This window comes from Larimichthys crocea, chromosome XVII (assembly GCF_000972845.2).
Source record: "Larimichthys crocea isolate SSNF chromosome XVII, L_crocea_2.0, whole genome shotgun sequence".
Classification (NCBI taxonomy): Eukaryota; Metazoa; Chordata; class Actinopteri; family Sciaenidae; genus Larimichthys; species Larimichthys crocea.
The window spans coordinates 17,203,785-17,230,966 of NC_040027.1; the positions used below are offsets into that span (position 1 = coordinate 17,203,785).

The 27,182-nt window shown below is 41.4% G+C and overlaps 1 protein-coding gene and 1 long non-coding RNA gene across 2 annotated transcripts; both read right to left on the minus strand.

The window, feature by feature from the left end:
* Positions 1-1,905: 1,905 nt before the first annotated feature.
* On the minus strand, positions 1,906-20,923 carry LOC113748020 (uncharacterized). The gene is made up of 4 exons (XR_003464059.1): positions 20,419-20,923; positions 4,292-4,372; positions 2,534-2,652; positions 1,906-2,386 (listed from the first exon to the last, which is right to left on the minus strand). It is a non-coding gene; the product is annotated as an uncharacterized LOC113748020 (long non-coding RNA).
* Positions 20,924-24,706: 3,783 nt separating this feature from the next.
* Positions 24,707-26,645, minus strand: org (oogenesis-related gene). Its single transcript, XM_010730158.3, has 6 exons — positions 26,500-26,645; positions 26,344-26,415; positions 26,049-26,268; positions 25,134-25,288; positions 24,897-25,004; positions 24,707-24,828 (listed from the first exon to the last, which is right to left on the minus strand). Exons 1-6 carry the CDS (start codon positions 26,554-26,556, stop codon positions 24,781-24,783), a joined length of 660 nt encoding a protein of 219 aa, XP_010728460.1. The 5' UTR covers positions 26,557-26,645; the 3' UTR covers positions 24,707-24,780.
* Positions 26,646-27,182: the final 537 nt, after the last annotated feature.

The following is a 27,182-nucleotide window of genomic DNA, read 5'->3' on the forward strand; positions in this document are numbered from 1 at the left end:
GGTGACATCTTTGGTCACTTTGATTCAGTGTGACACTCTAAACTCCCTAAAACACCTCAATGTGCTCACGTGTGATAGCTCCAACCTATCTTAATCAGGGTTGCAAATAAGGTTGTTATAGACATATTATTGATCAACAATACACCACAAATACTAGAGCACAACGCTGATTTTAGGAGGTGCTGCAGCCCCCTTACCCCCTCTACTTCCCACATCCATGTGTTGATCACATGAATTAATCTTATTAAGAATGTTCAGTCCTCGGGTAAAATTCATATCTTCAAGCAGTACAGTATTATGCTTCCTGACATTATGAATTCTAGCTGATAAAGGTCACTTTTAGTCGTAATTGCTAATTGGTACCTGAAGGGAAATATTGTACTTTTCTTCAGAGGAAGTACTTTTGATACATTTAACAAAATCTATGCAATTAATGCATTAGTAAATGTGTTTTTAAATGATTTGGATATTTATTTCAGACCTGGAGGATGCAATAAATAAAGAGACAAACTCCAACTAACTGATCAAAGATGAAAGACAAGGAGCTCAAACTTGCATTATGTGTGCATGTTGTACACGCTTTATTGGATGCATTTCACTGGACCTTCTGATTTAGTTTTAATTTCTGCTGCGTATACAGGCAGAAAAGACAAATGCTTTGCAGAAAAGACACTGCTGCCTCACTAAAAATGTATATTTTTGAGTCAACAGCAGTTTGTAGTGTTAATAAAATACCTTCTCTTTACAACATTAATCTTGCAGTGTTTGCAACTGGTGTGCCACCACTTAAGGCAACAAGTACAGTAAATTACAAAGACAGCTAAAAAAAAGTGAGTTATACTAAGTTGAATACCAATCAGCAGCACTATATGTGTCAACTTTGATAAACAACGTGCTTTTAAAATGAAGGAAAACTGCATTAGCAAGAAAAAACAGGAGACCATTATCAACAGTGACTGAAAGACATTCAACAGGATGCCTGCATAACACCATCAGAGCCTTATCGAGATGTGTCAACACAGTCAGAAAAACAAAGCTTTGAAAAGTTTTTAATAAATTTACTACAGCATTATTTCTCCAAGCTTTCTACGTTTCTACGACCAAAGCCATTAGCAAAGACTCATCAAACCCTTCTGCCAGTTTTATATCTCTAAGACTCACCCACTCGTACAGACAACACAACACACTAATGGCCTTGGGCAACTTAAAGCATTAATTCACACCCACTGACTCAAAACAAAAACACATAACAAAGAGGAAAGGTGCAACTTTCAGTGAATTTATGACAAAGGGAAGCATGGCAGTGGGATGTGGCACACGCCTACTTTACATTTCCTGAAAAGTAATTCTGCCAGGGAGTAAAGGGGTGAGTGAGTAAGTCTGAGTAGGTATTTGGATTTTTTGCTTAACAGACCATTTTTTTTGTAAACCATAGGAAAAATAATGATACTGTACTTGAGTGTTTGGTGCAGTCACTCCAAGACTTTTGGGCTTTTTACATTTAATCATTTTCTGACGCTTTTAAAAAAGCAACTTACAAAAGGGAAACAATCAAGGACGCGTTGCAGCAATAAGTACTACTCGCAGAGAATCAAGTGACAGTTGTAGAAGGACGGTAGATTTCGCATGTCCAGTTGTTGGTAGTACTATTAGAGGGATGCTCCTACTCTGGTGGGAACTGGTAGCGCGTTCCACCAACTGGGAATAACAGATGATAAAAGTCTGGATTGCCCTGAGCCAAGCGTCAATCATTGGGAGGAGCATAACGGTCAGGACGTAATATATTCCTGTATAAGTGTGTTCAAGTAAGTGGGTGCAGAACCAGAGACTATTTTGTAGGCAAACATTAGTGATTTGAATTTAATGCAGGCTGCTACAGGTAGTCAGTGGTTTGCAGCCGAGTGTGAAGTGGCCGTGATAAGGGTCAGCACCTCCAAGTCTGAGGTCATGGTTCTCTACTGGAAAATGGTGGATTGCGCCCTCTGGGTTGGGAGTTAGTTTCTTCCCTATACAAAAGAGTTTAGGTATCTTCGCAAGTGTTGGTAAAAAGGAATGTGAGCTGGACAGGCAGATTGCTTGATTTACCAGTCGATCTTTGTTTAAACCCCTCACCTAGGAGAGAATGAGCTTTGCGAATACAAGCAGTCGAAATTAGCTTCCTCCATAGGCTCAACCATAGATACAGGGTAAGCTTGGACATCCGGAGGGAACTCAGAATAGAGTTGTTGCTCCTTCGTGCTGAAAGGAACCAGCTGAGATCTGATTAGAGGATGCCTCCTGGGGGCCTTTCTTTGGAGGTTTTCCAGGCATGTCCAAATGAAAGGAGACCCCAAGGTAGCTTGAAAATGTTGCTGGGGAGAGGGTCGTCTGGAGTACCTTGCTTAAGCTGCTGCCAAAGAAAGAATGGATGGACGGATGATCTTAATTAACAATAAAGATACAGGTATAGAATTATATATTATATTACAGTATATAAGACAGTAAATGTGTGTGCATGAGGCATCACATTTCTGTGCATCTATGTGTATCGTACCTGCTTTACATGCACACCAGTGTGTGTTCAGGACTGTTTCCTGCAGTCTTACAGTGCCGTGCTGAGCCCATCTGGCCTTTGGCTGGTGGTGGACCAGTCAGATAGAGCCCCTGCTGCAGCTGTGAGAGGAGCAATGGCACACTACTTACACAGGCTGTGTGTGTGTGTGTGTGTGTGAATTTGTGTTTGTGTGTGTGAGTAGGCATGCAAGCTCAGTGTTAAATCTTCACTGCCGCCGTGCAAAAAGCTGCGTGTGAGTAATCGTTGCTGCTCAGCTCGTCTTTCTGCTTTGGACTCAGAGGTGGCACATGCACTTTACTGACAGTGCTGACACATTCATCACAAGCATGAACGTGCACACATAAACACACACAAAGAGACACAAGAGATATCTGTCTCTGCCGGTGTGAGCTGTTGATTTCTCCTCTGTGCTATCTGCTGTGCGATTAGGAGGACGGAGGATGTGGTGAGGACAGAAATGAAGTGACAATGCTGCATGTGTAAGGCATTACGCAGGATTCAGCAGAATACAAGCCAAAGCCAGCTGAGACATGAAAGGAATTGTATGTACAAGCTAGAAACACGATGCAATCAAATGTTTCATTAATGCTTCTGCTAAATTTCACTTTCATCTGGGAGACCATGTCGCCGCAATGTCTCTTCAATTACACGGCTGTCTGTAGGTGATGTGTGCGCACAGGCTTTTGAACTTTTCTTCTTAATATGATGTGATGGCTTGAAGTGAGGATTTCCATGCTGTAGCCAGGCAGATGCAAGATGAGTAATGTGCTAGTGCTTCAGTGTTTGCATGACATATTATTAATGTGTGTGTGTGTGTGTGTGTGTAGGCTGGACAGTCCCACACCCGTAGGCTTGGACAAAGGTTGGTGACTCACCAGAGCTCAGCCAAAGCAGGAAGAAAAACAAAGTGATATAGAGAAGCCATGTGACTGGATTAGTGGTGACTCTAGGCCAAGGAGAGGAGAGAAGAGTGAAGGAGAGGAAAAATCGGAAAAGATGGAGGTCTATAGGGAGCCAAAAGACCCAAAGGGAGAGGAGAAATGTGTGAGCAGAGAGTAAAAGGAGGAGGAGATGTCTGCTTCCCCATGGAGTGGCTGGAATGGAAGTAAATAAAGAAGAGAGAGACCAAAAGGCGAGGCTAAGCAGCACCCATGGGGACTCTGAGGGAAGCAGCAACAAGGAGACAGCTAGTAGGAACTCCGGAGACTAAAGATACACAGCTTCGTCTGGGTGTGGGCAGGAGACCATATTTGTTCAAATAAATACAGAAACAACTGTGTGAGTGTGTGTGTGTGTGTGTGTGTGTGTGTGTGTGTGTGTGTGTGTGCAATTACACACTTTCTTCTCTTACAACAGTGTTTACATAAACTGGAAGCAGAGACTACAGCGACTGTGGGCCTCGAGCAGCTTCTGACTTCTTGCATTATGTCAGAGTGCACCACAAATCATCACAGCCAGAACTAGAAAGGTACGAATCTTAATTGTTTCTGCTGGGATTTAGTCAGATGATTAAACAGACCGGCATACTGTAGGAGAATAGTTTTGATGTTGCAGAGTATGAACATCATCTTAAAAAGGCAGCCTGCAGAGTTTTGACCTCACGTCGAGTGCTTTACAGTCTTGATGAGTGGATCTCTGAGGGAGAGCAAGCAGTGCATTTCAGCAGTTGGTGTTTGTGATTTAAATGAGGAAGAAAGGATTGTATGCCCTCAAAGTGTCGGTTATTTTAATACTCACATATCCATACGCAGGTTTAAAGAGTTAGTAGTCACTGCAGTCATTCTTCATGTCCATACTGGGCTTGAAGTCCGTCCTAACCTGTAAGAGAGGAAGGAAGGATACATCCTCATACGTGAAGGATTATAGGACCAAATACTTGCAATGAACAGAGGGCACTTTTGTGGGGTTCTTTCACATGCACGGGGAGTCTAATGCATGTGGTATAAGAATGCAGGGTTGATTGATTCTTTGCTTATGTGGTGATAACAGGACAACACATAGTGTGCATGAAATTAAGAAATCAGATATATATTGTTGAAATAATAAACAGAATGTTCACAAGTTACAGTTTTCTTTCTTTATTTTGTGTAACAGGGTTGAATCATTGATCTTCATGACCACAACGTCACAATGTATAGCTATAATATAGAAGGTGGTAACTTGACTATATGAGTTTTGGGTCATGTTGTTCAGAAGACTATGAAGTCACTTCCTGATGCTCATGTCACATTAAAGTATTAATAATTATTCATTTATTTCAAAATGCAAAAAGTACAGATAGATTTACATGAAAAAAATGTAAATTTAAAAATGTATTTATTTTTATTAGTCAGGCCATGAGGGACAAAATAGGTGGCGTCAACTGAAAAAACAAGACAATTTCTGATAAATATAAAATGTATATAACATGTTATCAAAGAGGACATTTTAACTGATATAAAAAGCTTTTAGAAATATGTTTTTGGTCATTCAGTAGATAAAATAAACTTAACAAGGTCAGAGGGACAGTTTTTATATTATTATTATATTATTATTATTATTATTTTATTTTTATTATTATTATTATTACAGGATACCAGTTTTGTGGAATGACTCACAATGTTACCAATCAAATTGCTTCAGCTGAACCTTTTAATGTCTTTTTGCACAGAGCAAGCGGCACATAATTTATTTTAATGACATACAAATATATAAACCAAATGTTTTTTGTAATGTAAACTCTACCATTCTAATAATATAATAATAATACGATAAAAGTAGAAATGTAAAAAGAAGTAGGAATACGAAAAGTAAAGTTTTACTTTTACTATCTTAAATATTACAAAGAGCCCAGTAGTAATAAAAACTGTTCTTCTTCTGAAGAGGTTAGTTTTATGTTGTCACGGTGAATGGACCAATTTTGCTCCTGGGCTGTTATAATTTTGATAACCATCAACTGATCACATATGCAATTCAGTGAAAGCCGTTTTCTTTATTAAAAAACTTTCTTTAAGTTTTACTTGTGATGGGCAAAAAAAAGATCAATGTGAACATAAATGTAATATCTTCATAACTGTGATGAAGCAGTACAATCACTACAGGGCTGCTCTCTAATTGTTGTTTTTCCAAAAGTAGTTCAATACAATACTTTACCAGCGATCTGCTTAAATGAAAAAATAACTGATTTTTGATTTGCACTTACAAAACAATATTTATATGCAACTCAATCATTTAGTTGGTTTCTGACACACATAAAGCAATTTAGTGTTGTACAGCATTTGTATTCTCATATGAAACTGTAATTATTTGAACATTTCTGTTGCTTGTATTAGTGTCTACAGGGCGGACTCAGGGCTCAGAATAACCTCAAGATCTATATAAGGGACTTCAAGGAGTTAAGACAACTAGTAGCACCAACATGAAACAAAAATGGAAAAGTGAAACTAGCACTTGCATAACAGTGGAAGTCGAGATACAATATTACAAATTTCAATGGAAGATATCATGTTACTTTCTTGGAAGCTGGAAGAGTCTTAACAGATAGTTTATCACACTGGGTTAAGCAATCTTATTGTTGTAACTACCAAAAAGAAACTTGATTAGTCACTAATGGTGGTTTGAGAATTGTTCTTCACTCGGTTTAGGCAAAACAAAATAATGTGCAAAAGGTTTCTTCTGTTTCGGGGTGAGGTTCCCATTTATTGCAAAAATAAAGAAATGAAACGAAAAGAAACAAAACATTACCATGTAGGTTGTTGGTGACTGGAACTTAACATAAAGCTGCTTTTCAGCAGTGTAAGAACTGGTGTGCTCCCCACCACCATTCAACTCAAACTGATTTCAATTCTATTATATACTCACCTGGTGCTGGGTGGTTACCAATTAGACAGAAACAAAAAATACTACACCCTAGTAGTGGTCAAACAAAACATACACACACATATGGCTCCTACACTCATCATTCAGGCGCCTCCAGTTGCTGGAGAAAATGTGTCTCCCCAGCAGGCTAACCATTATCACAATTTTCACAGCAGCCATTTTGATGTGAAATAGTAGGGTCAACACAGGTGTCTCCAATGACATTAACGAAGGTCCAGTTCCATTTATTGCAGCAAAACTTTTCCAGTGAGCCAACATGCACCACAGCAGCACCCTGACTCTGTTTGACCTGAATGGAACGGTACAATTTCATGTAAAAATGGTCAATACTTTCTGCCGTAAGATCTACAGAATTAATGACAATGTTTGAGATGAAAATTGATTTAATTTGGATTGAACTACTACTTGTGGTTTCTACATTCAATATCCACAAATACTGAAACAAAAAACCTGGTTGGTTTATTGAGTGTAACTACTAGAAAAGCAATGATAAAGACAGTCCGTCTATAGAGGAATGCTATGATATTATTTATGAAATCTTTGTAACTGAAAGAATCATCTTCTCTGTGGTTAATGTTAGCCGTTCACCCCTAGCTGCCCCTCAGTGCCTGAAATGACCAGTCAGTGACCCGGTGCACAGTCCAGATGAGGTCATTCCTGTGGACAGTTTGTTTATCTTACACAACCCTGTAATTTCATTACTGGGGCGAGGTGCACAGTCAACATCATGCCACTACCCACACAATTATGTATTACATTTCATAATACAACTCAACGAAGATCATTCAAAAGTAAAAAATACAATTACACATTCTCAAAGATGAATTCCACCACAAAATGAACATCACCTCTAAACGCTCTTCTTTCTGTTTCTTCTTATCTTAATATTTGTATTAAATGGAAACACAACCATAAATATGGATCACTGTGTGATATTATGAAACATAACTGTGTAAAGTGCTGATAATGTGCGTGTCCTCTTGGGGGATATCGAGGCATTCCCAGGCTAGAAGCTCATGATAAGAGTTGGAATGTAGATGGACTGGAAAATCGAGAGCTTAGCCTTCCAGCTCATCTCCGTCTTTCCCACAAGAGACAAGTAGAGCATCCATAGTACAGCAGACACTGCATCAACCCGCCAGTCTATTTCGCTGATCTTTACATCATTTGTGAACATGACCCTGAGGTACTTGAACTCTTTTCTTGGGGCAGCAATTCTCTCCCAACTATGGCCTCAGACATGGGAGGTGTAACGGGTATGAAATGAACCCAATTGCAGCACTAATGAACCAAGTATCCTTTTACAGTCTTTATTCAACAGACTATTACATGTATACAGCAAACCAGAAGATGGTGACAGAGAAGTAGACCCAGGTGAGTATGGCAGATAATGGATGCGTGGAACTCGTGAGCAGACCATAGTCCAAAAGTTCTCAACAGGCTCAACGAGTATGATGAGGGGGAAATGGAGCAAACTCACTGCTGGTGAAACTCTGGCTGGACTATGGTTCAGATGAGGATCCAGACCTTGAGACAGAGTCAGTGACAGTAGAACAGGCAAGGTGGGTATACTCTCAGAGCAGGAACAGGCTGAATGCCACCCAGCCACAGGCAGGCAAGGAATAGGAATACAGGCAGGCAATACTTGTAATCAGGGACAGAGGGCTGGTGGATTTACCGGGGCAGAGACGCGTAGCAAAGGTCGGAGGCGAGTTGGGTCGATACCGGGTAAGCAGTCTGGGAACAAGTCATCTGCAAAAAGCAAAGATATCCTGAGGTTCTCAAACTGGACACTCTCCTCAACCCAACTGCACCTTAAGGTCCCGTTCATAAAATTACTGTAACAAGCAACAAGTTTATTTTAGTCATAGATTCAGTAATACATTGAGTGAGCCACTTTCTATTCTTTCAGACTTCCTGTCCATCAAATCTCTTGTCACAGCTACATTCAAGCCTGTAGGAACGTCCTTCAAGGATGAAATCTGACCTGCCCACACTTTTTTCACAGAGACAAAATAGTGAAGTACAATTGACTGCAAACTACGTGCTTCTGGGTCACTGTCAGACCTGTAAGCGTGAGAGGTTGCCGCTGCACTTGAGAGACGGGCCCAGCCTTTAGTGTTGAGGGTCAACGCCTCCCAAAAGGGATGTGGAATATCTCCCCAACACTGCACACATCACTGCGTCACATGAATAACCCCAGCAGCTTCCTGCCAATGTCAGGGACACACAGGGCATTAAAAAAAACAACAAAAAAAACACCCACAGCGACAGCAGAGAGAGAAACCAAGAGAGACGAGGACATGTTTGTGATAGATCTCTGATTAAACAAACAAATATAGTATTTAATTTCTTTCCTGCATAAGTGCATAAGTCTGTGTAGCTGACAGCAGGATGGTGAGCCGAACTCGACAGATCCAGAGCCATGCAGGCAGCTTCAATGAAATGCTAAATAATTGATTGTTGCCTGGCAATAAGAAAGCAGCAGGTATGTGTGTGTGTGTGTGTGTGTGTGAATGCAATTCATAGTATATGACTTTGGCTCAGGCAGCATATGAATTCATTAATTAAGCCAAGGCTTCAGGACTAAACCAAACCCTGTAGATGAGAGTAAATTCCCCTGCTAGGTTAGCTAATTATATCACAGCAATTATTTATAACACAGTCACAAAGTTAAATTAATGTTTCATTTTAAACCAAATGTAGGATGGGGTGTATATACGTAAGAGAGAGTGTGTTAGAGAAAGGAAGAGAGACCGAGCTGAATATTTATTATCATAGTAAAGAAGAAAAAAGACCAATGAAAGGTTGTATTGTTACCTGTGACAGAAACATAAATGAAATAAAATAGTACACAAAACGTGGCCGTGCCTCAAGGACAATACACAACAGCTGAGATTATCCATCATATGAAGCGTTTAGCTCCGAACGAGCTGAGGCAGCAAATGAAGGTGCAGGTGAAAATCAGTCACAGATTCGTGCCTCAGTAAAGCTGAGGCTGGCAGAAATAAAGTGAGCCAGGCGAGCGGCTGCAGTGGAGGAGGAGTAAGCAACATGCAGTACGCTACAAACGTTAAGATGCAACAGCATAAACAGCCTGTGTAGAGAGCAAACTGAATCAAATTTAATCATACAATGCCACTGTCATGTCAAAAGCTATTTGTCCGGTGCTTTAGCAGACTAGTAGCTCGAGGTCATCATCATCCTTGTGATGTCTGAGCAGACAGCTGTGGCATTGCACAGCCATCAAAGACTATAAACGAATAAGATATCTGTGTTCTCTCACCAACAACGCACAGCAGGATGTTTTTTTCCCCACAAGCTACATGAAATAATAGATCATATTAAATCAAAAGCGTGTTCTTTTTAATCTCAAAGACCTGGAGCTCTTGGATCCACAAAGCACAGCTGCATAGAGAGAAGATGGAGTGTTTCTTATACACAGGGGAAATGACAACAAAATTCTAATTAGGTTTAAATGAGGTATAGTCACCGGGAGTTGCTTTTAATTGCTTCTTTCTTTATTTGACGTGCACGTTTTGCAGTGTATGCACGACACGACAGTTGTTTTGCCTGTGGCAATGCAAGCCTGCGCCATTATGAAAGCAACAAGCTTGACATTCTGCTAAATGGGACTTTTTTTGCAGTGTATGTAGTCTCTGGCTCTCACAGTGATTTATTGTTAAAAGTTGGCAGGAGAAAAACGCCTTTACATTAAAGGCAAATGAGGTGTTTAGTTATAGATTCGTCATTTCCACAAGCCTGTATTGCCTCCTATATTGTTCCTATACATCCATACATAATGACAGTGCAAATCATCACCGTATCATTATTCATACCCTCGTCTGTAGTTACACTTTCTATTCCCCAACAAACCCTCTGTCCATCCTACCCGCTGTCATGAGATATGTCATGAATATATATATATATCTTTTATAGCTCAAAATCATGCAAACAAAGAAGCTGTATCTTCCCACATATACATCATTATTTCCAGTCTGTGAAATGAGACTTTGTTTTTGGTTACTTTCCAATCCGCCTCCCTCTATCTCATTGTATTTCCCATGTAGTCTTTTCTTTTTTAAAGTTTTCTTATATCTGTGTTTTGACCAATGACTGTGAAGTGCAGTTCCTCAAACAGCCACTTGGGACTGGCTCCAGAACAAGTCAATCTCCACAAGCCCAAGGTGACATCACAGATATGATGTTCATGATTTATTCTGTCTATGATCTGTGATGACATATAATCTATTGTTTGCTTTTATCATTATTTGAATTGTTACTGTAAGCAGTAAATTCATGTGCAGGCAGACACTGAGTCTCGCTGTCCATTTGGGTCTTAGCGTGTTCATCCCTGTTTGCTGGCCGGGGCGCCACTGGGGCAGCAAATGAGGAATGTGAAGTTCAGCCAAGCGCGCAATCTGCTGCCCACAACATCATGGAAGAGCAAGTCTGGGCACAAAGCCAGGACTCAAGCAAAGAGCCTGGCTGTCACAGCCAACCTGTGTTAATCCTATGCGCTCCGGCTGTGAGCTAAAGGTGGGCTTTGTGTCACCCCTTTAAGAGCGAGCATGTGAATGGACAGGAGTGACATTTGGGGTGTGAGTGAGTTTAAGCTTGAAAGTGTGCATTCATTCAGATATTGATTACTTTTTAGCTCATTTTTGGATTTAGATGTTGGTGCCCTTTAAAGTGTGCATGTTCAGACAGAGCCATCTGTTCCAAGCTATAGATTTGATATATTATCCACTCTTACTGTGTCAACACGGAGTCTTATGATATCTACAAGTTAAATTATGTGCAGCCGTGCCAGTAAAACTAACTGAATTAAATTTAAAACGGTTGAACTGAGACAGTGTATGTAGATTTTGGGCAATTTTAATACAATGACTTAAAATTTGCTATGCGATTCTCCTCTGAGGCAATCCTCGGATAAATCTACATTGAGTTCAGACAAACAGCCCATATTTACTCGCCAGGCAGGAGCCTTCGCTCCCATCTTATCAGACGGTAATAACAGAACTGTCTGTAGCTGTCACCTAGAGAAAGACACTTGATTAATCCACATCTTCCCCTCCTCTGTTCTCCTTATCCAATCTCAAGTCCACTCTTGTCTTTTTTTTTCTTCTATCTTAACAAATGGACTGCCCAGTCCACAGAGAGACACACGCAGACACACAGAAACCATGTCAGGGTCAGCTGTTGATGAATCCCTGAAGGCAGGCGGGCTGCAGAGAGATGGGGAGAAAAAAACAGAGAGAGATATCAGGAGAGAGAGTTGGGAAACTCACTTCAATGTGAGAAGGCTGGTCGACTTTAAAAGTGAGTGCAGCTGAGGAACGGTGTGGAAAATGTGATCACAGTTTCAATTTGAAGCTGTCAGGAGTAAATAAGGAGTATGTGGCTGGAAGGCATAGAGGGCAGGATTACTGAGCCCCGCTCTGCTGCAGCTCATTTCCACCTTAACTCCACAAAAAGAAGAGAGAGACTTTAAACTACTTAATGTCAGCAGGAGGACGGATAAGCCCACGAAAATGTATATATGGACCGGGTGTATAAACTTTTAACTGCATCATGATGAAAATGAATCATTATGATGAAAAAAAGAGTCCTGCATCTTTTCAAGCAGTGTGCATCTGTGTTTCCTTTTCCAGAGCTGCAGATGTGATGTGATGTCACTCTCTGCAACCTCTTAGCCAAGACAAAAATAACTTACAAGTCGGATGTAAAATATGCAGCCTGTGGAATGTGTCAGAGAGGATTATGGGAGCTTGGTCATAGCGGTATTGAGCAGTAAGTTAGAAATCATTGGTGTTGCTTAGTGAGCTGAAAAAAAAACACAGGGGAAAGTTTGGAAGAAACGCAGTATTTTTTGGCCCAAATTTTGCATTTTTATGCTCACTTATGTATCAGCAAAGTCAAGCGTGGTGTATAAATGCACATACAAAATTAACGTGGAGCGTGTACACAGCTGGAGGCAACAATTTCCTGTCTATCCTAACTATGTATGCTTATTGAGAAAAATCGTGCAGTATCAAAATAAAAGCTGGCTGAAACACGGTTTCTACATTACAGTATATCAGCATCCCCCTGAGTATGTTCAGCTTCTGGCCATATTTATGCTCTGACAAGAGCTTTTTTATTTCCTGTTTGTTAGGAAACATTTTCATGCAGATCTATGTGGAGAATAATGAACTGCAGGCAGTGAATCATATTGTAGGTTGTGTAAAAACATGTCACACAGTCGATATCTCTTCCTGCGCACGTCATTTGGGGACTTGATTACTGTTCTGGTACCTTTATTACAAGATAAGAGGTTATGTGTATGTGTGTGTGTGTGTGCCCGTATTTAATATGGCATCAGATCAGTGAGTTCACACAGTAGCCTCCCACATTGTATGCAGATCGAGGCAGAGCGGAGGATAGTGGGTGGATTAGAAAGCTCTGGGGTTATGTTTTCTCTTTTCTGTGGTTTCCAGCCGGTTTTAACAGCTCAGACAAGAGGAATCCAAATCACTGCAGATGATACAAGCAAATCATCCAGGGTAGATACAATAAAAGCCAATTAGATGGACACAAAAGGAGACATTTTCCATGCTCGGGCTCTGCTGAAGTGGAAAAAAATGTTATCAGTAAGTGTACATTTCAGAAATTGGATTTTTTTAAATGTCTTTAAGAGAGCTGAGAGATCAAATTCTCCCTATAGCCTCTGATGCTCTATTCATAACTTTCACAAAGCACTGCTGCAGCTAATATGTATATATAGCTACATTTATATGCAGCAGGTCTTATACAATAGGAAAATATTCATAAATACAGAAAGAATTCTCATTTGGATAACCCACACACACATTGCAGCACCGGTGGTCAACCACAGGGTGAAAATATCCGTGACTGGCTCATTTTTCTTGCTGACCACTGCTCTGTTTTAAGCTTGTTAGTGCTCAGGCCAAGAGAGCCGATTAGGATGGGTGGCCAGTGGAGTTAAGCTGAGTGCTGCAATGCACACAGTTCACATAAACATCATTACAAATGTCAGGAAGCGAGAGGAAGGAAATAAAGTGTACACGGTGGCGTGAAATGGTGTTACAGAGTGGAAAAAGATGGGAAGTCAAACCTATAAATCAAAAGTTATGCAATCACAAAAGGTACAATAGAAGGCAAACAGAGTGGGGCACTGCGACAAACTAAACTCGGCTTGATGAGTCAACTGGAGCTTTGTGTTTGAGACTATTTCTAGCTACTATCAAAGCCACACAAAAGGCAATTCTAGGTCCCTAAATATATTTCACAGAGATGGGAATTGGAAAAAAAAGAAGGTGTTTGTACTCCCACTCACTCACTCTCTCACCACATTGTTCTCATCTCCCGCTTATTTTTAGACCTGTCAAATGGCCTCTGCTTTGGTGCCTCCAGGTATCAGAGGGGCGCTCCCTGCCCGGCAGTTCATCAGTCCTGCTCACACGCCTCCGGCTACACTCTTCTTGCTTTTTGATGTTACGTAAGGAGGCTGAAGCCAAGCAGCACATCCACAGTTGCCAGGTTGTGTTCCCGCTACTAAATGCTACTCTGACGCCAATTTCCATCATCACATCACACTCTCTCTCTCTTTCTCTTAGTATGAACCAGTTTTTCATCACACAAAAAGTCCCTGCTCACACTGGATGTTTTAGTCTTTTTGTATGCCATGCCTCTCTTCTGTCCTCATTTCAAATTCAAATAGTAAACACAGAGGCACTCATCTAAAGCTCCATTACTGTGGGAGCACAGGCAATGAAAAGGCCAAATGGATTATTGCCCTTCATGGCCTTTCCATAGTTAAATAAATCACACAGCTAAAAAACCTTTTGAGCTATCAGAGATATAAACTCACTGTGGCCAATAACCAATAGCCAGACAGCCAAGGTGAGGAGGAATGAAAACCTATTAAAACGCTGCCGTCTCCAGACAGTAGAAATATGTCACTAAAACAGCACGTCGGTGTGGAAATGTTATTTTCTGCGGCCTTAGGCCCTTCAAGTTGTCTCAACCTTGAAGTGCCGTGGAGGCTACAAGGTGTCACCTCCTGGTTTAATTTCCTGTTGGCTCACCAATCACAGATATCATCAGCACAGACAGGAGCCCGAGGAGGTCTGAGGGAGACATTAATATACTGCTTAAATCGATAACACGCACGACACACGTGTGCACGCACCTGCACCTTTCTGTCCACATATCAACATCTATCCAGCCTGTCCCGTCCTGTTTCATAAATCCTGTCCTGTGTCATTGTTTGCTATCATTGTGAGATTCATACTCTGATATTTCTGATGCAGACATTGTGGGACGTGTATCGGAAGGAAATGAGCAGGATTACAGGAGGGTCACAGACTTTGTCGACAGGTGCGATCTCAACCACCTCTACATCAACGCCAGCAAGGCGAAAAGATGGTGATTGATTTATGGAGGAAGATGCCTCAGACCACAACGGTGAACATCCAGAAATTGGATATCGAGATGGTGCGAGCACACAAATACCTGGTGTTCACCTCAACAATAAACTGGACTGGTCGGACAACAGAAAAGTCGTCTCCACTTGCTCTCTTAATAGCGTGGTGGTATCTGCATTATTCTATGCAGTCGTCTGCTGTCAATGAAGAAGATGTACAGAAAAGGAGGAAAAAGAGGTCCAGCTCTGTCCAGAACAGCCTCCTAGACTCCATATAGGAAGTGGAGGAGAGGAGGATGTTAGCAAAGCTGACATCCATCATGAACAACTCCTCTCACCTCCTACATGAGACCGTGGAGGCCTTAATCAGCTCCTTCAGCAACAAACTGCTACTCCCACCATGTAAGAAGGAGCTAACACCAGCATTACTTTATTATGATTATGAGTAATTTTTTTTTATCTTATCTTATATTTGAAACAGGTTGAATCACTGATAGGAAGTCATTCAACAAAACAGTCACTCAGACTGCAGCCAATACCTTTACCTCCAGTATGTGTGTGTGGAGAGACACAAAAATAGTGAACAAGGACTGCAGTTACTCTGTCTGGAAAGATGACAAATCTCATTAGTGCCAGTGGGCACATCAAAGATGCAGGTTTAGGATTGGACTCTCTCTCTCTCTCTCTCTCTCTCTCTCTCACAGTGTGCGTGCATGCAAGGTCTCTCTGTGACTAAGAGGAAGCTTAACATTCACTGTGCATGTTATCATCGCTACTGTCACTCAGCTGCGCCTGGCACATTCTCAAAAAGCGCAGGACTACAGAGAGCTGCAGGGTGGAAAAAACATAATGACAAACAAAACGACACCAGACAGTGAACCACAGAAAACAACATATCAAAACAAACTCGGCGTCTAGGAGACACAGAGCGACAAAAAGTATGTCATTTCTGCAAGAAGTATCAGGTTATCTAACCACAAAATAAATACTATTTTCATTTAGAAAAAGGCTCCAGCAAAAAAATCTCTGCAGTGGATGTTCAGCCTCAACACAACAGAAGATGTTACCACCATCACAGGCTTCCCCATCCTTTTATTCATCTGTCTTACATTTTGCAGCCAGCATCACCAATACAAACTCCACTAGTATAACAGGAATGTTTCACTACAAGAACAAGAAACAGCAAAAAATTGGTAGCTGGTAACTGGAGGGTATTAATCTCTTCACCTCCTGAGACAGTATTCAGCAGCTGTTTATGGCTTAAAAACATTGATGTGATGAGGAAGTCACTGTCAAATAGAGACAACAGAGATAAATTATTTTTCACACCTCTGAATGAAGCTACTTTTTCAAGGTTCTCCCAGGATTCACTCATTTAAGCTGATTAAATCGAGACTATTCAAACTACAGGAGGCCTCACACGTCTCTAACAAGAGCTTTTCCAAAACAACAGGTTTTCATATCTAATATTTTTTTATTGTGTAGCTGCCCGCCCACTCCGCTGTCTCTCACTGCACGCTTTGTGTGCTCTGCATTCCCACTCACCAACAGTATGATGCAGTGTACGCTTTTTCCAAAGGTGGAAAGTAACTGATTACATTTACTTGAGTATTTTCCACTCCACTACATAGCAGCAGTGGTGGAGGAAGTATCAAAACTAGTATTCCCCAACACTGCAGCCTAGTTACTTTACAAATTAACAGTTCTGCACACCCACACAGTTACTATGTCTACTATGATTAGACCTCTAAGGGTAAGTTGTGTGAAGCGACTTCAACACACAAAAAAGGTCTGTTTGGATACTTCCATACTTACACTTGCTGTTTTGAGTACATACGTGTGTACTTCTGCATTAGCTTCATTTCTCAGCCACGGAGGTTACCGCTTGAGTAGAACCTGCTGGAGGGACTACATAGCTCATTTAGTCTACCAGTATTAATGTATCTGTCACTGGAATGTGTTGCTGGGGAGAGAGACGTCTGGAATGCCGTGCTAAACCTGCTGCCACTGCAACCCGACCCTGGATAAGCTGAAAAAAACGTCTGGATGGATGTACAGGGTCATGTTTACCACGTTCAACACTGTGTAAGCGTGTAAGCGTCTGGGAACTGAGGAGATTTTGTTGTAATCTTGAAAGTGGAATGCTTTTGCATTCTTGCTCAACAGTTCAGGGTCTCATTTGTCGTGTTTCACGTTTCATTATGCGGCCAACCAATTTCACTCTGTGACAAATCAGTCAGACTGTAGGCAGGACAGTTTTTAGCACCCAGACTCTTTTATTACGGAGCCACGCAGCTGGAATAAGTGCAGAATATCGTCTGACATTGTCTTGCTGAAATAAGCAAGCCCGTCCCTGAAAGAGACATCGTCTACTTGGCAGCATATAAGCATTAATGGTGCCTTCACAAATGTGCAGGTTATCCATCATTTATCATGGCATTTGCACTAAAGCACTCCCATCACAGATACTCTCTTTTAAACTGTGCCCTGATAACAAGCCAGATGGTCCCTTTCCTCTTTAGCCCGGAGGAGGCAACACACATGATTTGAAAACAGAATTTCAAATCTTGACTCGTCAGACCTCAGGACAGCCTCAGTCCATCTCAGAGGAGCTTAGTCCCTTTAAGGCAGCATTTCTGGATCTGGTTTTTAAATACCCAACTTTATTTAATCAGATTTCTCAGTTTCACCATTTGATGGGGTGTTTGCATATTCTTCCCGTGTTTGCATGGGTTCTCTCCAGGTCCACAGTCCAAAGACATGTAGGTTAATTGGTGACTCTGAAATCCCGTATAGGTGTGGATGTGAGTTTGTTTCTCTGTGTATGAACTGTGACTCTTTTATGTAGATGGGGTTAGTAGACCATCTGAATATTTCCTCCATCCCTGTCTCAGTTTTGCTTTTGTGCATCTTGTGCTGAACAACAGTGCATTTAAATGGCAGCTCACTGCTTATGTTATGTACAAATCTCCTCTGTGTTGGGAGGATCATGGCAGTCTTGCCATGCTAAAAGTGACAGTTAAAAGCATCCGTCTACATAATTTCTGAACAGGTGGACGCCCTGTTGGCAGTGTCAGAGCAAACAGCTGCCTTCCTATCGTCACTTGGGGAATAAAAATCCCCTGTGTCAGTTTCTTGAAACCAGAAAAGGCAACCGATATGGTTGACTGAGACAGATACCAGTCATACTGTAGACACTGCATTTAAGTGGCCACACGTGGCTAAAGAGGATCTGCTCGCTTCACTGCCCCAGAGGTAAAAAAAAAATTAATTTTCTTTTAACCAGGAACTTATTTTCAGCTGTATCTTCTTCTTGAAAGAACTGTATGTTACAAACTGAAACATGGTTGTTTGAGGTTAAAACATGCTGACGGATGTATATTTAGAAGCTAGGACCACGTATGCAGACAACCTTTAGTACAGTTGAAGATAACACAAAGTGGAAAGTGCCAAAAGGTCGCTATTTAAGAGGTGGACCTGCTGTCAGTGCATTTTTGAGGTGCTGACACTTTTTTGTCAGGTTTTCAGGCTCTGACTTTATCTTGAGACATTATCTGACTTTTTACTTCTGACCTTTTTATACTTCAGAGTACAATTTCAGGCATATTTAGTCGGCATTAATGTATCTGTCACAGTTTATTGCATCAATCAATATTTATCAACACTTCTATAGCACATCTTTGTATAATCCTGGCACATCAGCAGGAGCAGCAGCTGCAGCTGATAATCCGTTTCATGTTAAATTTCGCAACACTTGAGATGAAAACAGTGTATTCATTGAGACCGGTGGATAGATAGACTTGTGAAAGATGAAGAAAAAAATTCACAACTTAATTCAATGAAATAAAGCTGCTGTTGTCTGAAAGTGCTCAATGTAAATTCAAAGATTCACTATTTTAAGTTTACATTTGCAGCTTTTGGCAGAAGTTCTCTTCCAAAGCAGCTTACAGTGCCGCTCCGTAGTCACGATTAAGACACTAACAGATAACGTAAGGCATAAGGCATCCAAGCTGAGTAGTTTGCTTTAACTGTTCAGAAGGTCATCCACTCAGCCCCAGAGACTACAGCTATGCCCTTTTCACCCCACTTGCAACTCACACTTTGCACATGCAGTTCAAGGGATCGTTGTGTATTTCTTTAGCCTGTGTGTGCACTAGAGCAATACAGTAGTTGTCATATGTATAGGAGCCTTCCTAAGCTGAGAGGTTGACAATTATCAGCACTTCCTTACTTTGTTACTGTTGCATTCTTCATCTTTGTACCCTTTACATTACATTATACCACCTTATCTATTTAATGCCATACTGTTTTCTGTTGACTACTATTAAATATGTTTAATATTTGGATATCAATAAACATGTGGCAATCCAGTGAGAGTATTAGAGTTGTTTTATGAGCTGGATTCATTACCATCATCATCATCAGACTGTGACTGTGTTGAATCATCCTCACCGAGGTCAGAACTTTTGTATTCAGAGAACCAACACCTCTTTTACATGTACACCACTAACAATCACTACAATTGGAAGTATATGTTTCACATAATGTCTGTATTTGCAACCATTGAAATCAACAGCACGAGCCCAGCAAAACCCAAAACTGATAAACTGACACTGATTGTATCAGATGACTCAAACATCAAACATCTGTGGCTTCCAAACAATCTTCCACAACACCACCAGAGGGAAACAATGTGCCAAATGTTACAACTGACAATGAAAACAGTGAGTTTGAAAAAACAAAAACAAAGAAGGAACCTTTCAGACAGTCTGAAGTCCTCATATGATCTGACACAGAAGTCAGATGAGGACTTCACAGCACTGCAGCTCCTGATTATGAATAAGCTGACACACACAAAGCACTCTCACTATCTGTCTCTGTTTGCCTTGGCCTCCTCCTGTTGTTATGCATTTCGCTAGTCTCTGTGCCCACGTCTCAGAATAGCATCATAAATATGTGAATGGATTTGCTTACCGGCATCCGCAGGGGGCGACTTCACGCACTTTGAGGGCCCTGCACAGTTTGCCGTGAGTCAGAGGTGTTAGCGACCTTCAGACAGACGAGGACAGTCACAGTCCCAGGTAGCAGCAAAGCTATTAAATCCTGCTGGACTGATCATTGAACCCAATGAGACGTAAAAAATACACTCATCCAGATGAGAAGCTGAAGTGATGCTGCCCAGCAGCTCAGGGCGACTTTGAGGATTAGCTGGCCTGTGATAGTTCAGGGCATCAGATTATTATGTTAAACTATTTGAGGGGATAAAAACAGCATTAAGGAAATGAAACTCACTGCAACCTCGAGATCATATTTACTCAGTTTTGCCTTAGTCTGAAAACTTGACTAGATTTGGGCAGGCAGTGCCCTGAGGTAGAAGTTGCTCATCCACCAAAAGGCAACCATCCACTCACTCCACACACAGCTCTTAGATCAACATCGATTATATGAAGTCTAACTTCTGTGCAGGCTTACTTTACTCTGAAACTTTTTTTTTGAAAGGCCTCACTGCCCTCATCATCAAAGTATGAGCAACTGAAGGCTGCACCTCACTGCTTCATTTTTCATGCATCTTTTTTACCTGCTCTGCTTCTCTGAAGATGATGGATGCTCTTGAAACCAACGGGGACAGCTATTCATTAGGCCGGAGGTAACACTAAACTCGCTGCATGAAAGTGTTGGGGTGGGTGCAGAAGGTCGGTGAAGAAGGTTACAGTGGAAAAGTAAAAGGCAAGGGAGTGAGTATGAGCGCTTTTGTTGGCTGACATTACAGAGTCACATTGTAATGCAGCAGATAATAGCCTGCAGGTCAGACTGGGGAGCAGCCAGCACCTGCTGCCATTCATTCAAGGTGACAGTAAGCCTATGTCACTTAATGTCCTAGATGTGGCTGTTGAGTGTGTGTTGAATCTCTGGGTGGATTTGTTCACATGAAGCAGGTAAAATGTAATAAAAGGATAATATGAAGGCGCCTGCTGCCTGCAACATAACCACCCTGCATCTCAACTGATCACATCGACAAATCACTCTGCATGCAGCCATCCATTACAGAACAACAAGACCACCACTACATTCACTGCATGAGGCAAGGCAGCTTTTGTTCTGTAGCACACCTGGGACTGTGCATGAAATTTATAGCCCCTTTTCCAGACGTCATGTTTTCACCTTGCTGTTGAAAGGCAAAGACATTGCTTCTGGTTTAAAAGCGGTCTCCAGCTGGCTACAAACACCAGAGATAGAGGTCGATGCTCTCTATCGCTGCCTCCACTGAGCAGTCTACCCTTCAAACGTTCAGACAGCCATGAGAACCCCCAGAGACCATCAGTTCCTGTTCTTTATCCAGCTCTCACTGCTGCTGCTGCCTGTCCCACAAACACACACACACACACACACACACACACACACACACACACACACACATCAAGCATTTAATTTTTACCAGTGTGTGCTCTCTTGCTTCAGTAAGGTGGCGGCTGCCTTTGCACCCGAGCGTCAGGAGGTGAAAAACATCTGAGAGGAAGAGGAAAAAAAGGAAGTCACACAGTTCACTGTCAAAACAACTTCAAGTGTTTTCAGGAATTCATTGAAGGATCTTGGTGTCAACAATTTGAATTGTTCCCATTTAAACTGGATTTTACGTTCCTTTAAAGTTAAATACACAGAGTGGACAAATGAATACAGACATCAAACAGTTTAATGAAGCACCTGTCATTAAATGTTTGCTGAGATTGTCAGAAGGGTTGAGGCTTTCCTGTTTCTGGCAAACGTTGGTATAAGTTCAGACACTTCTCACTTTGCCAAGTTATATCAATATACAACTGAATTAACCGAGACAAACAGTAGTCACAAACTCAAGAACACCAACACTTTACAGGATATTCACATCATGCTTCAAAAGAAGTCCTCAAAATTATTGAGGAATTATTGGTATGTTGTATCATTTTACATTCTCCCTTAAAAAAAGATCTTAATCTCAATAGGACTAAACAGTTTGAATAAAGCATATCATAGTTTAACAATATTGTATTGTTTTTTTCTTCAGCTTCACAGCAGAAATAAACATGTTTACGGCCCGGTACAAAAAACATTTTTGGTCTGTATAGCTAATTTCTAACTGTACCGAGTCTGAATTTCTATAAATAACCTGTTCAAAATATATTAAGGCTTAAAGTTATGCATAATTAACAGCAAGGCTGCTTTGCTTGACAGGTGGGTGCCATCACAGATGACTTGTTTGAGCACCCAGGCGTCATTCAGCTTGCCTCAAGTCCGCCCACGATCGACATCTTTGTCAATTTTTAGATTAGCCACAAGGTGGAAGAGGCAGAACTACCTACATCGTGGCATCCAGGGCCCCCACGCTTACCTTAAAATAGCTCTTTAGAAAGCTGTAGGTGACGCTTACACTGTCATTTCTTTATACTGTCAATAAGTCTCTATATACACATTATTACCTCTGTAGTCCAAAGTAATAATTACAGGAGCCTATCAGATTAAAAATATGTCTGTGGGTGGTAGTGTATTGAGCCAAAGCAAAGTAATCATTTCTGCAACAAATAAATCTTTCTCTTTCCCATCACTCCATCGGGGATTTCTCCTATAATATGTATTACAATTATAATGGGTCAAGTGGTGAGCTTATATTCAAAATAGCAACTATTGCTGTATGAATCCTTGTCTTCAATTTTGGACCATACCAAAAGAAATGTGCATGTGATCTCCAACAGTGTCTTTTAATTTGACTTTAGATACTTATGTCTTTCAAAGTCTAAACATCCAGTTTGAAATGCAGGTCTTAAATTTGTAGTCATCAAACTCCGACCTGAGATGGGCTTATTCTCTTAAACTACACAAAGCTCCTCCAGAGCCTCATAAAACAATGTGTTCACAGGCTGATGAACTGACCTTTATGTATAAAATCCGAGTTCCCCTTCAAACTTCTGAGATAATAATAACAGCTCAATGTGATGTTACCCAGCCTCTCTCACGCACTTATCCTCAAGTGTAACATTTGCATTTAAAACAGATACAAACAACCTGTGCACAGAAGTAAGCGATGGTAAACAAAAGACCAGCATTAGCTCATCTCTAACCATGATCTGTTCTATCATTGTCAATAGCAGTGGCAGCGTATCATCTACAGTGTGGGCACTGATTGTTGGAGAAGGACGAGCTCTGGTTCAGTCATTTTCAAGAGGTTTGTGGGGCTCTTCACAGTAGCCTGCCACCTACTCCCAGAAACACAGCTCACCCTCAGGGGTGAACAGAGAGACTGTATGTGCGTAGATGAACAGAAGAGGTATGACTGTGTGGGCAGCACAAAAAATTACAGCATCCTCTCCTGATGACAGTCATAAGAGAGCCACATTGCAGCAGCTTCCCCCTTACCTGCAGCAGAGAGCCAGTGGGATGGTGAGCTCTGCGATAACACTCATTTTCTGCTTGGTTGAACTCGGGTCAAACAACTGAAAGTCACATGCTTAAAGTCATAAATAGCACAGGTTCATCCACTCACACGGCGATACGGTTTGAAGTCAACAGGCCTAGAATAAATGTGCAGGTCATACGTGAAGAGTTTCATCTATTGTGAGTCAGTCGTATGTGACAAAGGTGGCAACACAAAACAGACATTTTACAGACATTTCTTTCTCATAACATTTGTTGGAATAAAGAGATAACTTTGCTCTTTGTGGGGAAACAAAAAGCTACCTGAAGGTGGTGCCAGAGGAAAGCCTTTTATCTCCAGATGAACACAGACAATTTACATGAGTTATTTAAAGTACATCAAAAATACATAAGATCCGGTATGAAGGATGTTTTTGAGAAGAACCATTTTTAGGACCATTGTGCTGTGCAGAGTGATGATCACTCAGAATACATCGTCTTTAGCTGTTCATATCCATCATCATTTGCATTAAGGATAAAAATGTTATTGAAACATCAGCATGTATATTTGACCAGCATTACATTCACATCTGGCCACTTAATTAGGTATATTTGTACAATCCAACATTACCACACTACTTTTACGATTATAGTTTGCAGGTGTTAATATTTTGGCTACCCATTCACTTACATTAGAAACACCTTTCAACATATTTCACTCCTGTACAACAGCACCTACTAAGACCTAAATTACCTCTGAAAAGTGTCAGGTTTTGTAAAAGTATATGGCCCGTGTATATACACACACAATGTAATGCTGCCCTCTGGAGTCAAATATAAGTACTGATGTTTTATTACAGACTAAGGATGTGACTGATGTAAATGTGTGTGTCTGGAGGGTTGGCATACATTAGAAGCAACTGTCCTAATGAGACTCATCAGCTTGTGTCATTTGTTGTACACAGTTCTTAGTGAACATTGCTGCTTTGACTACCTCAGTATAATTTGTCAGTACAGACCAGGAAAGCAGTTAACTCCATTTAAACACTGCAAATAAAATGCAAACCAAGTTATAAGTATGGAAATTACTGACAACTGTTCAGTAAATTCAGCTGCTTGTCCTATCTGAATATAGTTATGTCTGCATTTTACCACCAAATGAGGCTGTAAACTTCATCCATTTGTTTGGTACTTTGCAGTAGTGATCATATGCAGCTGTATTTGGGGCAACACAAGTGGCACAGGTCAAAGAGTGAAGTGAAGTTTAATGACAAAAGGGAACGCAAATATTTTTTCCCCTTTACTTTAACATTAAGCTGTTAAAACTTCAGGGGAGCAGGCAACTTGTATACTGTAAAAGCCATATGAATGATATTAAGAGTTCAATGTGATGTAGTCACTAGGAAGAAACCTTATACAAAAGACTAACCACTTTGGTTCTGTTAAACAGCAATATTACTGCCATCTAGTGGGAGGCCACAATGTCAAGGCAAAAGGACGTTTTATTGAAATATAAACATGGAAAACACTGAACATACAACATTGTCAATATGACACATTAAACAGCAGGACAAGAGGCTTCAGACGGAACACATGGCGTCACACCCTATTAACACAAACACAAGTTAGTGGATTAATCTGACACTGACACAAGATTTAAATCTCAGATCTTACCGTGTTCACATCTTCAATAATGACCACGCCTTTCTCCTGAATGTCAAGGTCGCTTTCTGTGTTGTTGTGTGAGCGGTACTCTTCACTCTCCGTCTCTACAGTGCTGGGCTGGAAACAAATCAGTATAAGGTAACTCCATGTCTCATAGTGCATTTAAAAGGCTTTTGATGTGTAATAGTTATGCACTGTGAGCGAGTATTCAAGTCTGTTATGATTTAGAAAGCATAGAGCGCCAACCTCATAGTCAGGATCCTCCTCTGGGTCTTCATCTGCGAGCTCCTGACTGAGAGCCTCCACCCAGGTCTGATGATCTTCCTCCTCATCCTCGTCCAACTCATCCTGCTTTCTCTTGCTGCCTTTTCCACAAGGTTTAGTAGGAGATACTCGGATTTCTGTTGGGAAACAAGTGAAAAAATATTGATAACTGATAAAACATTTGTCAGTTGTCAAGTTCTCTTTGGCCCTGTTTGATAGGAAAGCCTAGTTGACAGATGATGTCTCCTGAGAACAGAAGCATTATAAGTCAACTGCTGCACTTGACAGGGCACCAAAAGGGACCTGTTCCTTGATATCCCATCAGGACATCTTGATGCAATTGCTGTCCCTACAAGTTTGAGACCTTAAGTCAGATCTCCATTAAAGTTTAGTTTGCTGCCACTGACATGTGAAATTGACAGTTTCTGAATTACTGTGCAAACATCATGCAGTAGGATGAAGACATGGCTCAATGTTGAGTCTGGTTGGTTTCATGTTCCCTTTTGTTGGCAGGCCAAAGGTGAACACACACATTAGCTTTGCATGCAGGGTTACCTTTGGTGTGTTTAGTAAAACTTTCTATGGCTACCCTCAACTAAACTATACCAAGTGAGTCCGAGCTGCTAATAAGCAAATGTAACAATGTTTAGATTAAAGCTAATCCTAAAGATGAATTTCTCCAGTTTCGTAGAGGCCAGTGCAACTTAAATTGCTTGTTTTGTCCAAATCATCTGAATGTGTGAAACACAGACAAAGCTTTGAATTACTGTGCAAGAGTCATGCAAAATTAAAGTTTTTAGAAAATGGCTGAATGTTGAGTCTGATGCATCCTTTGTTTTAGCAGGACAAAAAACGTGAACAAGCTTGTGCTGGTTGGATGAATCACAGCCAACATACCTGGTGAGAGGGAGCGCCCAATGCTGCTGGACACCGGGTATCCCAGGCTGCCCTGCAGCCACCGGGGCAGGATGGACAGCAGCAGCCGGGTGACCCTGCGCAGGCGCTTGCGGCCGGCGAGGCTCTGACGTGCGGGGCTGGTAACCGCGGGGGTGACCAGGACTTTCTCCTGTGGCTGCCGGTAACCCAGCACCCACCAAAACCCGCGGTATGCCCGCACCTGTGAGTGACAGCCGTGTTAGCTGGTAAAGCAAACACATTAAGCAGTATTAGAGACATTAGCTGCTGCTCGTACCACGATGCCGAAAGGCCAGAGGACGCCGCGGAGCATGGAGCGAAACACCCCGCCTCTCTTCACAACTCGGCCCTGCAGGTGAGGAGACAAACCAGGTGAAAAGCACCACAACAAACCAACGTCACATGTTGCTGCAGATTATCTAGCTGTGATTACCTCCGTGTTTTCAGCCGGCTCCTGCTCTGAAGTGTCTCTGCGGGTTTCTAGAGTCATGCTGCTGTTTGGACCTGCCGGCCTGCACCGAGGAGGAGAAGAAGAGGCTGGAGCGCGATAGTGTGTCTGCGGGTTTTGGACGGAGAAATGTACCCTGAAGTTGTCACCGTGCAGCCAATCAACGGGGACAAACGCACCTGGTGCAATCAGCGCGGACCAATGAACAAATCCCGCCAATTAACCTGCAACAGGCCGAGAAATGTGGTCACATGACTGTTTGCTTGCTGCTGTGAGGGCACAGAAATCCTGATTTGACTGTAATGTGACTGAACTGTAACAAAAAAGCAAAACTGCTCAACTTAAAGCAACATTGTGTAACTTTTCTGCCATTAAATAACATATTTTAAATAATTCTGATGCTACACTAATCAGTGGTGAATGGTGTCTCTGTCATTCACACAAAGTACATAATGCGTTACAGCACTAAGTCACACACCACCAGCTATTTCACTGATCTTGGTGAAACTGGATTATATTTTACAGAGAAAATGTTTTCTGGTTTTCCCTCTGATGTCCTCTGGCTGCTCTGCCTCAACACTCTGTGATTTACAGAGTTTCCTGGTGGACAGTTAAGTAAACTGCTGCCAACAGGAGCTGCTGTCAGAGTCAGTGTTGTGCCAGAACTG